The 16,299-nt window shown below is 38.7% G+C and overlaps 1 protein-coding gene across 1 annotated transcript in view; it reads left to right on the forward strand.

The window, feature by feature from the left end:
* LOC139310385 (aldehyde dehydrogenase family 3 member B1-like) overlaps positions 1-16,299 on the forward strand; it is a 50,377-nt gene that overhangs the window by 18,690 nt on the left and 15,388 nt on the right. Inside the window, exons 2-3 of the mRNA XM_070934545.1 lie at positions 11,431-11,649; positions 11,791-11,989. Coding sequence (XP_070790646.1) covers positions 11,431-11,649; positions 11,791-11,989 — 418 coding nt within the window. The remainder of the gene's footprint in view (positions 1-11,430; positions 11,650-11,790; positions 11,990-16,299) is intronic.

Here is a 16,299-nt window from a genome sequence, read left to right on the forward strand (position 1 = left end):
TTCCTGAGATTGTGTTATTACAAAATAAAGGTTTTGAACATGCATTGCAGGTGCTGTTGAGCATGGGTGGAGGTTTTGCCCTATGTTGCAAAACCAGCTTGAAAGGATGATGTAGATCTTTCTAAATATACCAGCCACCCTCATTTCAATGCTCCATAATTGCTTGAAAAAGAAAAGAGAGTGAGGAATTAAGAGGTGGAAAATGAACTGTGGAGAGCAGCAGAGAGCAGTGGCCAAAGAAAGAAAGATCATATTCTTGGCGATCAAATGGCTTTTTAACCATATACCTGTGTATATTTCTTGTCTCCACTTTCCCATGCTTCATAGTAAGCCAAGTAATTCCTCACCAAACTTCTGCGTTGTGGATACACAATATGGGAAAACATGAACATCACTATTCTACATACAATCTAGTTCTAGTATATGTTGGTAAATAAGCAACATCAGGACAAAAGGAAATGCACATAACTCTGACAAGCTGCTTTTGACTATCATCATAGAAAGGTAATCCTCCATTCCTGCTAGCCTACAAGCACATCAGAAGTACAAAAGTAATTCCACCCACATGTCTACTTTTGTTTTACCACTCTGGGGAGGCAGACTCTGGCTTTTCTTTTTTAATTTTATTTTTATTGCATTTTTACAATTAAACAAATCTTACATTTTATGCATAACTGCGACCATTTATATACCATAACATTCCAATTCAAATACACTCTATACACTTTTACTATACGTTTTAATTCTACGTCTATTTTGTCTCTTTCCCATTTTTCTGTTCTCAATCCAGTTGTACCACTTCTCCTATATTGTGTAGTATTCTGAATCTATTTGTCCTTTCAGTTCAATTGTCAATTTGTCCATTTCTGCACAATCAAATATTTTTTTATTTACTAAACCTTCGGAAGGTATGTTTGTATTTCTCCAGCATTGTGCAAAAGCTATCCTTGCTGCGGTAAAATGATATATATATTTCTTTTGTTGTATTTCCCTTTAACTATCCCTAGGAGAAATAGTTCCGGAGTATATTCTATCTGAAGTCCTGTTAATTCCTGTAACCACCTCTGTATTTTCTTCCAGTATTTTTTTGCTTCAGGGCACAACCACCATGTATGATAGAAGGTACCTTGTTTTTGATCACATTTCCAACAGTTCGGGCTTAGATTTGGGTATGTCTTTGCTAGAAAGTACAAAGAGAACCAATATAAAATGTTCTCTCTTTTTTTTGAAATAATTTTTATTACAATTTTCCTTTACACAAGTCTAGTACATAATCAACAGACTGTGTCATTTTTGTATACTTTGGATCAACATTCCATACAATATATACATTATATGCATTCAATATCTAGTCCTCAATAGCCTTCTGTATATTTCCAATTTTTATTTCTATTATCTATCAAAGTGTACCATTTTCCCCAAACCGCATAAAATTCCGAATCATCTTGATTGATCATTCAGAAGATATATGAATGTGCCGAACTGGATAAACTTACCCTACAACTAAAAGAAAAAGATGATTCAGTATAAAATGTACTATCACTGGCACTTAGCACCCTCTAGACTCTCGCTTAATACACTTTATCAGTCACTTACCACACTGAGATGTGTGCTTGGATTCTCCCTTAAAAGCCAGAATTCTCACCTGACCTCTCATTTATGATGCTTCCAGTTTAGGATCCACTTCCTATTGTTTTTCTGCAAAGCATATGCTATTCCGGAGCTTGCCATAAGAATCAGTGGGACAGTCTGGTGTAATCTGGCTGCTAAGCAAGGGTGAACACCAGCATTCATCAGGATCTAAGAGTTGATGCCCAAGACTACCCACAAGCATGCTAGGAGATATCTGATATGTGCTAAATTACCATAAATCCCATATGTGGTTTGGACCAAGTGCTAAAGACTTAGAAGACTTGTGCACTGCACCTTCTCTGGTTGTAGAAACACAGTTCAGTCGGCAACTGCCATCTGTTATGAGTGTATGTCTGCTGCAATGGCCAACTTTATATTTAGGCATTTCAGGAAATAATATCCAGAAAAGTGATTCTTTTGCAATCTTAGGTGAGATTTATTCATGAGTGAAATGAGAATGACTTGTCAAACATGCAATCTATCATAGATCATAAGAAAAGCAAAAAAAACAGGAGGCCATTGGTCAGGAGATGAGTGAATATAACCTGTAGGCATCTAAATGGATCACTACCTGGGTATAGTATATCTGTATGAACCTCATACAGGGTCTTCATTCCTGGGATATTTTTCAGGGTCAAGCTACTTAGACCACATGCAATTTGAGCAATTTGAGAAGGAACCCAAACAGAAATATGGTCTGTGCCTATTAATTCTCCCATGTAGGAGTACTTAGGCACAAATACTTTCCCTTGAATTATCATGGGAAAACATTTTGGTACCTTGAAAATGGCTTTGGATGGATGGCCTTGCACACATGGCATTTCCCACAGATGTTGGGGAAATGGACAGATGTCATATCTCCATATGAGCACCATATGGTCAATGGGAGCAGGATGTCAGCAGGAAAAATTCCCACTGAATGCTGTTTCAGTGTATGGTAGATTACATTGGATGATTCTTTGACTACAGTTACACCATGATGTAGTTATATATCAGAATGCAACTCTTTGCATTGCAATGGATTTGGTCAATTTGTGTTGCCATATTCCTGGTTTTTTTTTGTGTGTGTGTGTGTGTGTACATGTACCATTCCACCCGTTAGCCTTGAAGTCAATGCACACCCTCTTCAGAGATGACTAATGAAGCCATTGTTTTTGTACAGCTCAGTTCCAGAGAAGCAACCTGTAACTGTGTCTTCAGTGCAGGAATGTGGCAGAGATCGCTTTTAATTACCTAAACCCCAAAAGTGCTGTGTCAGTAGAAGATTGCCAAAGGCTGAGAAGTCCATTGTGTAATAGTTTGGGTGTACTGCTCCAACACATCAGTTCTGGCTGGCGGTTTTGCTTGATCTTCTGATCCTTCAGGTGAGGATGAAGGTAGCATAGTTGCTCACTTGGCACTATATGGATTCAGATTATTTTTTTATTTTTTATTTTTATTTTTATTTATTTTTATATGCCGCCCTTCTCCAGAGACTCAGGGCGGCTTACAATGCATTAAGCAATAGCCTTCATATTTTTGTATATTTTATACAAAGTCAGCTTATTGCCCCCACAAACTGGGTCCTCATTTTACCCACCTTAGAAAAGATGGAAGGCTGAGTCGACCTTGAGCCTGGTGAGAATTGAACTCGCAGTAATTGCAGGCAGCTGGATGTTAAATGCTGCCTTAGTAGGAGGCATTAGCCTCCTACGCCACTGAGACTCCTTATGATTAATTAGTGGTTCATGAAGCATTATGCCTTAGCATAATAATACACATGCTGTGACAGAATACTCTACATAGAAGGCTGCCAGGGAGATGAACATTTGCCATTTTGGGAAGTAAATATGCCCGTTCAAACCATTGCCATGCTTCAGGGCACTGTGCTCTAAAAGACTAATAACTAGAGGAAATGCTAGCATGTTGCAAAGGAAGGTTTGCTGCATTGTGACAGTGTCATTCCTGCCTTTGCCCATAGCAAAAGCCTGGGCAGGCCTGGATGCACAGACTTCTGTCTGACCTTTGACAGGGGAACTTCATGAACTCACAACAGCGGCAATCCTATTTCTGTGCAAACGGATGTCTCAAGCACCTACTTTCCCAATGGACCATGAAAGAGAGGCCAGGAATGAGTTGCAATCTATCATTAGGCGATCACATCTGCATATTTTATTTATTTATTTATTTATTTATTTATTTATTTATTTATTTATTTATTTATTTATTTATTCAAGCATGTATTAGATAATAGATATAAGTATAGACATAATTATGAATACATGAGATGGATACAATAAAAGGGAACATTAGGACAGGGATGGTAGGTACGCTGGTGTGCTTATGCATGTCCCTTAAAGACCTCTTAGGAATGGGATGAGGTCGACAGTAGACAGTCTAAGGTTAAAGTTTCGGTTTTTATGAGAATGTAATGAGCAACCTAAAATGGCATAAAGCTCTAATAACCTTCTACAGCCAGAAAGACTAAATTTCCAAACTCATTTTTCAGATTTACTTATTAATTTATTTACTTTTGGAACATATACAGCCACTTATCTTAATATGTAATAATGTAGGTAGCTCACAATGGAAAAAAGGTTTTCTTAGAAAATAGGCCTGGTGCTTTTAGTCCCGATTTATCAGTCAATACATTATGACAGAGCTTTTTTGATGATCTTTTTCATTGCCTATTGTCCCCCGCTTTTCAGATCTGAAAGAAATATGGATCTGTTCTGGTTCTACATTGCGAACGGCTGTTCTTGTTCCCATTATAGTCAGGACACAGGTGATGGAAACTTTGGGATTGCTTTCCAAAAACTGTGTCTCACATCTGCAGGTAGCTCAAGTATAAAATTGACTGCACCATGTGCTGGAATTGCTGATCTCAAGTGGCTGAGTGGCTCAACTGGCTAAGATCCAATTGTGCCCATGTGATTCACTAGCTTTCATGTTGCATGTCCAACCACTACCACCACTCTTTGTCCCTGCATGATTTGCATTGTCCATTTGTATGCCTTATTGAATATACCGCTAGCCAGAAAACATATATAATGTTCATACCTACATTTTGAAGTTGGAGTCACCGGCCAAAAACCACAGTAGGAAAAAAATGCTTAAAACTCATGTCATGAGCATAACATCGGCTACTCCTCCAAAGAGTTCTGGCTAGTGTAGGTCCTAACTGAATGGTATTCAAGCCAGGGATACAGCCCAAAAGATATCTTGTTTTTCTTTGCCGGAAGAATGGTCCATGAACTAGAAAATTTCATGATCTAGAAACTTCCCCATAGGTAACCTGATGTGTTTTGATTTTTTAATTGACATGTTGCCAAATTGGGGAAAGCCTGGTTTTCTTTTAAAATTTCAAATTTAATAGCATTCCTCTTCCTTCAGGGCCCTCTGCTTCTGGATTAGGCCAGCTATTATGTCTCAGCTATGCTTACTTGGTTGGGTTATTGTGAGGATAAGAGGAGGAAGAGGGAAAAAAATAAAGACCATTATTCCGTTGGAGAAAAGGCAGAATATAAACAGAGTGATATAAATAAATATAGTGCTTCTATATGGATCCTTCTGTTTGGGACCAGATATATAGCAGAAAAGTTCACGGCTACAGGCAAATGGATATTCCTAAATGAATGTGACTGAAGACAGGATGTTGTTTATGGTTACGATATTAAAGTCCTGGACTCATTCCATACCACACGTATATATCGTACATGGCAACTCATTATTCTGCACACTTCTTGTTCATATACCTATGTGGGAGAGCCACCAGATAAACCCTATGAATAAATGATGCCTACAGGTATCAGAAATACTTTATTTGTCCTAGTATGACTTGTAGACAGTCTTGAGTGTTCCCAAGGGAGAGGCTCTTCCCGTATAAACTGTGTGAAGATGTGCAGTTGAATTTACCTAGAATCTGGGATGCTCTGCTCCCCTCCCCCCACTTTGACACTACCTGTACAGTGTAAATGTTTATTACAGAACTTATTTATTTTTATGAGTTTGAGTGTATTGCAAAATGATGAGGAACCACTGAGAACCAATTCCTGTCCCCCAAAGAAGATAAAAATTATTTTAGTTAGATTACAGACTATTCCATGTTATTCTATCTAACACTTTAGTCAGATATAATTAGACCTTCTATCTAACAAAAAGGTCTATTGTAAAAACCAGACAAGCTCTAATGTTTTAAAAAATTGTTAGGAGGAGTTCAAACCTCAGATATTGTCCAAGTTGATGTGCTGATGTGCAGAAGAATAATCCATAAACTCATTCTTTATTAACTTAAATTCTGTATCCTACTGAATTATTTTTGATAATGATGCGTAAACCATGAGCTTAGTCTATCATTCTTCTAAAGCAGGGGTCTGCAACCTTAAACACTCAAAGAGCCATTTGGATCCGTTTCCTACAGAAAAGAAAACGCCGGGAGCCACAAAACCCTTCCCATGCCTGACTATTTCTTGAGCGGCCACAAAACTAGCATATGTAGTTGAATTAAACATTCTGTTTTCTTCTGAAACTTTTCTTTTCTTGGATTTATCCATGGTTGGCCTACCGGGGGTTGAAAAGCTCAATAAATCGTGTGTCGGGGGGTGTCACACATTGGTGGTTGTGTGATACATATTTTGAGTGACAGGAAGCCGCAGCAGAGGGGTGAAAGAGCCATATGCGGTCCAGAGCCACAAGTTGCTGACCCCTGTTCTAAAGAAAAGATTAGATATGAACTATGCCGCTTATCTGAAGATATTGAAACCCGTGAGGTGAAAGTCTGGAAAGATTTCATCTTTGTTTTATTAAGATCTAAGTCTTGCAGTCTAAATTAAGATATATCACTCTTTCCACTGATCAGGTTTTTATGCTCCATTCACTATAAAAATGTAATGGAAAAGAGGTATAAATTTAACAAATAAATAAGTAATGTCTGTATGTAGCCTATAGCAGAATAAGGCCATTTGAATTGCCTTATCATCTAGTCTATGGCAGAAACTCATGATGCTGCAATTTACGGCTGGCCTTGGATGGTAGTGTCACAGGCAGTCAAAGACCTTGTTACTGAATGACTCATAACGCAGATTCTTCTGGCTGCTCATATAGCTGCATCACTAAATGTGCCAAAAGTTTTCCAGTGTTACCTGTTCCCTCTAGCACAGGATGCTCAATTAAGAGCTCTGGTCAAGGATACAAAGTCTAAAACACTCTCATTATATCCTGAAAGATGACATCTTTGTTTGATGTAATTATTTTCAGAGGTACAAAGACATAATAGTGGTGGCTGGGTAGTCAGAATTCCTGTGTCATGTGCAGGATTATGATAGGAGCCTGGTGTGTCAAGATTATGGCTCACTCCAGTTTCTGAAAAAACAAAACAAACAAGGACTCCACATACGAAGGGAGAGTGTCTTCTCCAGAATACCAGCCATCCTGTGGCTGATGAAGGAGAATAGTGGAATTTTGAGCAGCAGAGTAAGGTGCAAGATATGATTCCCATCGCACTATTGCACTGCTAGGGAGGCTACCTAGCTCACAGTGCAAATATTTCATTTCTCAATCTTTTAAATGTTAAAACTTTTGCAATATTTTAAAATCAGGTGTGCTAGGAGTGGAAGCTCTACAATTGTACTTATTTTCATCAAATAAGTTTGGCAGAGAGAATCATTTGTTTTAGATCCTAGGTCATGCTAATATACTAAATTTATATGCTGACGGATTCCCAGCAACTCTTGGGGGCATATACATTTAATAATTTTTCCTATTCTATTTGGATCCATTCCTGTGCTTTTCCCATCTCCCCCTAGGTTCTCTGTTTTCCTTGTCTCTGCCCACATAGTTCCAAAAGACCAGCTCAGCCTTCACATGCTCCATATGGATTATCTCCACCCTTCCAGTCATATCCTTTGCACTGAATATTCCCTTCTAATTTTTGTGGTTTTGCAGAGCCACACCCACAGCACCTTCAGCATCCAATGAATTATAAGAGGGCTTTGGTTAATAACCAATCAGCCTGGCCAGAGACGAAGTGCCAAGAAAACAAACCAACATAAGCATCCTAAATAAAAAACAGTTCTCCAGAAATAAACAGGGTGAAGAGGAAACTTCCAGTTACCACTTGCATCCAGAATCAGCCAGGCAGAAAGAAGCAGGCTGAGGAATACAAGCTACAACAATGGAAAGAGGTACCAAAGAAGCATAGAGGCTGGAAGCAAATGCCATATTTTCCTCCTAAGGCTGACATGGCAACCTGGTGCCTTACAGAAGTTTTGAATTTTCTTTCTATTCAGGCAGCATGGCCAGGGGCAAGAGAGAGGCATTTTAGCCTCAAATATCTGGAGGACATCAGGTTGTCCCACTCTGATATAGGGAAACCTATTTCCAGCTCAGCTATGGGTCCAGGGAGTTAAGAGAGCATTAATCGGATTCCCTTCTAAGATTTTACAGTTCAGATCTCGGAGAAGAAGCTGTGATGGTTCTCCATTATGTTGCTGAGCCATTTTTCAGAGAAACCTCAGCCGGCATAACAAACTGTGAAGGATATTGGCAGCTGGTGGTCAGCAAATCTATGATTCTGGAGCATCATAGATTCTATGTCTTGTGATAAGTGGTTTAGATAGAAAGGGACTGGATATAATCGGAGCTTTTGGAAGCGTGTGTAGAAATCAGTCAAAGAGATACTCATTGGCTAGCCTACTTGGACTCTGGTACTGTATTTGAAAGACACGGGTCCTTATCATGGGAATTTGCTGCTGTTCCTTTAGTCCAGAGGTCTTCAAACTTGGCAGCTTTAAGACTTGTGAACTTCAACTCTCAGAATTCTCCAGCCAGTCTTACTATATCTCAATTTCAGGCTTCGATCTACAAAATGGAAATAAGGGACGTGTTATAAAGTAATTGTAAAAATGAATACTGCATGAATTTTGGTACTAGATTCCAAAAGCATGGGTCCCTGTATTGGGAATTTGTTGCTGTGCCTTCGGTCTTACTATATCTCAATTTCAGGTTACTATCTATAAAATGGAAATAAGGGACGTGTTATAGAATAATTGTAAAAATGAATGCTGTATAAAATACTCTGGACTACATATTTAAGAATAAGTTATGACATCCAGTTATTGTTCCAGGGATGATGTGTAGAGGAAACATATTGAGTCAAAAACGAACTTTGTTTATTTAAGTAATTGTTTTATTACTTTTTAATAACAGCAATAGAGAGCAAAACACAAAAATGATAGTGATGATGATACATACATAGTCAAAGAGGAAAAAACATAAAAATGTAAGAAATATAAAAGAAATATAACAATAAAAACCAATATGACATTTTTTTCTAATTGTAACTAAACGGTTACAATTCTATATATACTTGCTTAATGCAAATATTATTTAAGTACATACATATTTCTAATACATTTACACAACCATCTTAGTCTGTATAAATGAGTACCATATTTCATTATATTTGTCTATACAAAGTCGGCAACGTGCTCATAAGTGTCAAGGCCAACCAGCTCTTTAAGCCATTGAATAAATGGCGCCAGTCACATATCTTTCTAATGCTGAAATATCAGACTTCTAGCCATAGAAAGAGCACAGAGAATCCTTTTAAGTAGTCCAATTATCAAATTCCATTTACTGGGTATATAATTCAAATATTATCATCTGAAAATGTTAGCTTTTGTTGCATAATTGTATTTATATTGTTCATAACTTTCTCTCAAAAATGTTTTCACCTCAAATTAGGACATTGTAGAAACCTGTTTTAAAGAATCATTATCCTTATTACATCTCCAACAAAATGCTGTTTTTGACAGTCTTTTTTATATACAAATGTAATGGAGCCAATCAATTTTAAGTATTACTTTTTACTGTACAAATTGTAATTTGAGATCCATTGACACTCTTGCTATAGAAATTAACACACTCTCCCATTCTTTAAGAACCTCTAATTCTTCATTTTACTCATTTCTTAACATCTGCATATCAAATTTATACAACTTTTAATGAGATAACAAATATCTATAAAAACTGTTTCATAGGTGTTTTAATTTTAAAGGATTTAACAAGTGTTCTAGTATCTCAGGTGTCTTAAAATGCTGCTAGTCTAAATAGTCTTGTTAACAAATTATGTAATTGTAAGTATTGTCAGTGAGTTATATCTGGTGGTTGATATTTATATGTTAAGACAAAGCATGTTAAACATTTATCTTCATCATCTACCAGTTGGTTCAAAGTCAATAACCACGCTTCCATCCAATTTTCCTATATCACTGCCTTTCTCAGTTTTTAAAATTGAGTTTTAGTATACTTACTGTAAATCCTAAAATAGTACTGTATACCTGTATTCCAAAATTGTCCAAATCAGAAAATTAACACCGTTTTTTTTACTTCCAGTATTCAATACTTGACTCTAAATTAGCATGATGATTTTATACAGTATATTATAAAAAGAAAAAAAGAGCTCAAAACTATAACCATTAATCATTTTAGTTAATGTTGATGAGAGTTGTCAATAAATCAATATTAGAGGGCCATAGATTCTTAATTCTTCTGACTTTGCTGTAATTGTATCTTCTTCAGTCCTAGCCTGCCCATCTAGTGGTTCAGGGTAGAAGGTCCTAGAGTATCATAAATCTCACAGGTCATGCAAAATGTCTAAAAAAGAATGGGAACTATGGTGAGAATAACTGGATACTGGTCTCACTGATGTATCTTCCTTGTCATTTTCCCTTCTGACAATTAATATTACTTCTGATCTTGAATTTCTCTGGAGGAAAAATTAGCCCTGGAGAAATTTTCTAGGAGAATGTATTCATCAGAGAAGTTATTTATATAACTCATTGTGTACCTTAACCTATTATGGATACTTTACACAATTTGCTATTTGAATCCTTAGCTGGTTTTACCTATGTAAAGTTTTAAATTACGGGCCAAATTTATAAATTATTTTAACTTTATTTTTAACTGTAATGTTATGTATAGATGTTTTTATTTTGGCTGCTCACCGCCCTGAGTCCGAAAGGAGAAGGGCGGTATAGAAATTTGAATAATAAATTTGAATAATAAATAAATGTATACAGTCATCAACCCTTCTCACTTCAATAATTTCCAAACATGTAGATGTTACAATTCCCAGAATTCTATAACAGTATTTTTGCTTACCATTCTGGTAATCGCAGTCCAGTATAACTGCGTTGGCCTGGAAGCCACAGTTGTGAAAGACTGGGCTACAAAAACAACACAATATGTTGAATTTCACACTGCAGGAGAGAGAGAGAGAGACAGAGAGAAATGACAGGGGATTCCATAAAAATCATTCAATGTTAAAAGTGCAAATTTAAAAACAAAGTAAAAATAAAATTGTTCTAACCCATATTTTACAATGTCACATTTCAATTTATGGGTGGTAAATTTATAGGCAATAAAATGTGATTCTCTCTACACACTAAAATGACATTATGGATTCTACCATCTCATTTCTCTGCTTACTTGGTTTATTCCCTTTGCATTCAAGAATACTTGTGATAATTTAAAATATTTGTGATATCTATTAACTGGCAGGGAATGGCTTGAAATATTGTCATAGCTCGTGACTATAACCTCAAATCCTGTTCCCTTCAATATAGAATATAATAGATGTGAATCCATGGGCCTAGAATAGGACTAATAAATTAAGATCTTTCTGAAACTGAGTAATTAGTATACATATATTTTCCCTTTTATTAGAAGTAGTGAACATTAGTAATTATACACAGAAAATGTGTAGACATTAATAGCCACAAGAGAGTGCATCTGATTATTTTTCTTCTCTTTTTCTAGCTGGAGAAATAGTGCAAGGTGTATTTCAAGGAAACTGGGGCAAAGTTCAGAATATATCCAGGCAATCTGAAAACCAGCAAGGTGCCACCTTCATTGAACACAAACTTCATGAAATTCCACTGGAAGACGAATGCGCTGGGAGTTCAGGGAGGGTGATTATCAGACCTCAGGGCAAGTTCACGTACAGTATCAGCCAACAAGGCAGACTGCAGAGTAGCAGCTCAGGGCAGCACGGATTCAGGCAATCTCAAAGTCAGAGAGGTGCTACTTTGGCTCAACACAAACTCCACGACATTCCCTTCAGAGATTGCACTGTGAGTTCAGGGCAGCAGGCTACCAGAAACCAGTGCAATCGCACAGAAAGTTCCAGTCAACAAAACCAGAAACCCCAAGATGCTTCCAGCCAAAGTGGCTCTTCAGGGCAAGATAGCAGAAGACAAGAAAACGGACAACCTCAGGAAAACTCAAGCGGGAACATACAGAGTTGCTCCTCAGGGAGCTCCAATCCAATGGGCAACAAACCTCAGGACACTTGCAGCCAATCCAAAGGGTCGGATAGGTAAGAAACTGGTACAGAGGAAAACAGGTTAGGTGAGATCTCTCCAAATTACTACACTGTATTTTCTGTTGAGCTCAGTTTGTGTGATATTCTATTGGTAAAACAGGAGAATCAGAGTCCGGTAAGTACAGGTAGTCCTCGACTTACGTCCACAAATGAGCCCAACGTTTCTGTTGCTATGTAAAAAATCTGTTAAGTGAGTTTTGCCCCATTTAACAACTTTTCTTGCCACAGTTGTTAAGTGAATCAATGTATTTCTTAAATTAGTAACACGGTTGTTAAGTGAATCTGGCTTCCCTGTTGACTTTGCTGGTCAGAAGGTTGCAGAAGGTGATCACATGACCAGGACACTGCAACCATCATAAATATGAGTCAGTTGCTAAGCATCTGAATTTTGATTGTGGCCTTGGGGATGCTATAATGGTTGTAAGTGTGGAAAAGTGGTCATAAGTCACTTTTTTCAGTGCTGTTGTAACTTCAAACGGTCACTAAATGAATTCTTATAAATCGAGGACTAATTATACACAGCATGAAACTATGTCATATATTGTGGTGAATCAGAAGCATGTTCACCTGGGTCTAGGGCAGTGGTGAAATGTAAAATTTGTTACTACTGGTTCTGTGAGTGTGGCTTGGTGGGGGGGTAATGTGATTGAGTGGGTGTGGCCAAGTTTTTTTTTTAAACTATTTTTTCTACAACCTCTTTGCCCGAAAAGATTGTAAAAAAAGTGCTTTTAAAAGCCTCTGACAATCCCAGCTGAGCTGCGTGATCATCAGAGGCTTTTTTTTTTACTTTTAAAAGCATTTTTTTGGCTGAAGAAGTTGTAGAATAAATGCTTTCAAAAATAAAAATAAAAGCCTCTGATGAGCACGCGGCTCAGCTGGGCATGGGGGAGGCAGGGATTTTTGCTACCAGTTCTCCGAACCACCCGCCACCATCACTACCGGATCGAGTGATCCGGTCCGAACCGGGAGCATTTCACCCCTGGTCTAGGGCAGTGATGGCGAACCTTTTTGGCACCGAGTGCTGAAAAGGAAGTGTGCGTGCGTGGGGCACCAAGTGCCAAAAAGGGAGCACTGCGCGTGTGCACGGGCTTCACGTGCACGCTCATCAGGGCTGCAACCAAGCAGAGGAGCTGACCAAGGGGCATGCGCGTGCTGGATAAGGTACTTCCGGATCCGATGTGCGCATGCGCACCAGCCAGCAAGTCTTTTAGTTACTGCTGTGCATGCACACAAACCGATCAGTTGTCCGGCACACATGCTCATGCCGGAAAATGGAAGACCAGCTCTTCCAGTTTCTGGCACTGCTGCATGCACAAAGGCCAGCTGATCGGCGTGTGCTCATGCGTGCCAGAAACCCGGAAGAGGAATGGGCAACACCGCGCTTGCTAGGCGACATGGCTCCATGTGCCACTTCGGGCACTCGTGCCATAGGTTCACCATCATGGTGACTATAGTGAGAAGGTTCACACATGTTAAACTTGCTTAAAACCCTTCTTGCAGAGTTCACAAAACTTGTTGCATCAAAACTGAAAAATCACATTATGGACTTGCAAGATGTACAAATCCAGAGAAAGCACTTAAAACTGTGTTCCCGAGAGGATAGCAAAGATGAAGAAGACACATTTTATACATTACAGAAGTATGTTAGATTTAGTATGTGGGATAATATAATCTCTTGTCTCTATATAAAAAGAGGTCTATACTTTTAATAACAAGTATTAATAATTATAGGCAACATTCAATAGGTCCTGCCTTGATTCTTTCCAACGTGGCTTATCTGTTCTTGGAAACATTGTCCATCCTTACTCTCTGCCTATTGTGGAAACTGCATAGAACTTTTGTCAGGCAAATACAAATAATCAGGATAGCTGAGAAAACGAATGAAAAATTAGGAAAAAAAATCTTGAATTTAAAAAAGTCATTGTAATTGCTGTCTATATTAAGTAGTCCTCTGGATGAATTACTTCCCCTGTTACAAAGCAAATGACTTTGTTCCCAAGCTTGGAAAATACAGGGTGACACCTGGGACTCTAGCAAGCTTCGGGCATGGGGCTTGCAGTTGGTCCAGGAACTTTCTGCAAATGTCTTGGCAACTTGTCATTACTGGATGACTTCAAAGGTACTTTGTATCACTTTGTAGCCAACATGAACAAACCAATAGGGTTCAACAGCCCAAGGTTCAATGACTTCTTGTGGAAGTCATTATTTTGGAGTAGCAGTTGAGCTGCATCAGCCGGATGTGTGTCTGTTGGTTTCTATGTACTTAAGTCTGCTGGTCCTTGGCCAAAATACTCTGCTGCTTTCCTGCCACTCTTGTTTCTTTAACAGACAAGTAGCTTTCTTCAGGTGTTTAGCATTCATATTGAGAAATCACAGTGTAAGATTATGAAGTTTTCCAGGTAAAATGCTATGGAGAACTTAAATTGGTTTATAGGAAAATGGTGGACTTATTATGGCAGATCCAGTTTTCATTCAGAAAGGGGTTTTATTTATTTAGACGACTTCACCCGTCTTAAACAACTTTGGATGTTCACAAATAGCAATAACTCTAAAACATAGGCATGAAACAATAAAACTGTCAAATAAAAGCAAAAACCTTTCACCTTACACTTCGGATGCTTTCCGGCCAGTTCCAATTACCCCAATTCTATTCCATCTATTTTATTCTGTCCTATCCCAGTGCCTGGCTAAAAAAAATAGGTCTGGATCAGTGGTGAAATCTAAAATTTGTTACTACCGGTTCTGTGGGCGTGGCTTGGTGGTGGGGGTAATGTGATTGGGTGGGCGTGGCCTTTTTTTTTTACTTTTAAAACCATTTTTTACATGTAAAACCATGTAAAAAAAATGCTTTCAAAAGGTTCTGACGATCCCAGCTGAGTTGCCTGATCGTCAGAGGGTTTTTAAAAAACCCTCGCCGATCAGGCAACTCAGCTGGGATCTTCAGAGCTTGGATCGTCAGAGCCATTTAAAAGAAAAAACTTTTTTTCTTTTAAATGGCTCTGACGATCCAAGCTGAGTTGCCTGATCGACAGGCAACTCAGCTGGGATCGTCAGAGCTTGGATCGTCAGAGGCATTTAAAAGAAAAAAAGCCTCTGATGATCGCACGGCTCAGCTGGGCATGGGGGGGTGGGGGCAGGGATTTTTGCTACCGGTTCTCTGAACTGCCCGCCGCCATCGCTACCTACTCGCCCGAGCCGGTCCGAACCAGGAGCATTTCACCCCTGGTCTGGATGGTCTTCTAAACAACTAAAAGGGTGGGGGCCTACTGAATTAATGGGGGGGGGTTTAGGATGTTCCATAAGGTAGGGGCAGTGATGGAAAAGGAACACCTTCAACAATTCACTAGATCAGGGTGTCAAACTCACGTCGTCATGGCAGTATCATGTGACATATCAGGACTTTTGCCCCCTTCGCTAAACTGGGCATGGGCTTGGGCATGGCCAGCATATGACGCATCTGGTCCGTGGGCCGCGAGTTTGACAGCCCTGCACTAGATGAATATCTCAGGGAAGGGACTTGGAGCATGCCTATCCTTTCTGATGTAATAAAACAGGCAGATACTCTCAGGAAGGGTGATCCTGCAAATAAGCATGTCCTATGCCATGTAGGGCTTTAAAGTTGATAACCAGCACATTGAATTGCATCCAGAAGGAAACTGGAAGCCAATGCAGCTTGTGCAATAAAGATGTAACATGGGCATACCTAGGAACATCCAATACTGTGCATGCCATTCTGTTCTGGATCAGTTGTTAATTTCAAGTGGTCTTTAAAAGCAGTCTCCTGTAAAGTCTATTACAGTAATTTGAACAGGAAGAGACTTAGGCAAAAGTGTCCATATATATAAATAAACAGAATGCATAAGTAGGCCAAATCTTTTCTTCCAGGCTCAGCATCTCTTTGTAATTAAAAAAGAACATTATGAAAACTTGGAACTGGATGAATGGAGAACCATATTCAATTATAATATATATTAGCATGCCCCACCAACACTGCCCAAAAAATTAAAACATACAAAATACTGACATCTTGCTAAAATAGTAAGTGTTTTCCAAAGAATTTGCTTTAAAATTTGAACAGTAGCAGAAACTAAATTAAAATCTGGATCAAGGATCCTTTTCTTATCCCAGGAGTTGGCAACCTGTGGCTCTGGAGCTGCATGTGGCTCTTTCATCTCTCTGCTGCGGCCCCCTGTCGCCAGTCAGCTCCACAATTGATAGGGCTTTCAGCTAGGATAGATAGAGAAAAAAGGACACCGCGCTAGGAGAAGACTCTATGTTGGGGGAACCGGACTTCCAGTTGGCAG

Source organism: Pituophis catenifer, unplaced genomic scaffold (assembly GCF_029215685.1).
Source record: "Pituophis catenifer annectens isolate HBS135680 unplaced genomic scaffold, rPitCat1.0.hap2 SCAF_1, whole genome shotgun sequence".
In the NCBI taxonomy this organism is placed as follows: domain Eukaryota; kingdom Metazoa; phylum Chordata; class Lepidosauria; order Squamata; family Colubridae; genus Pituophis; species Pituophis catenifer.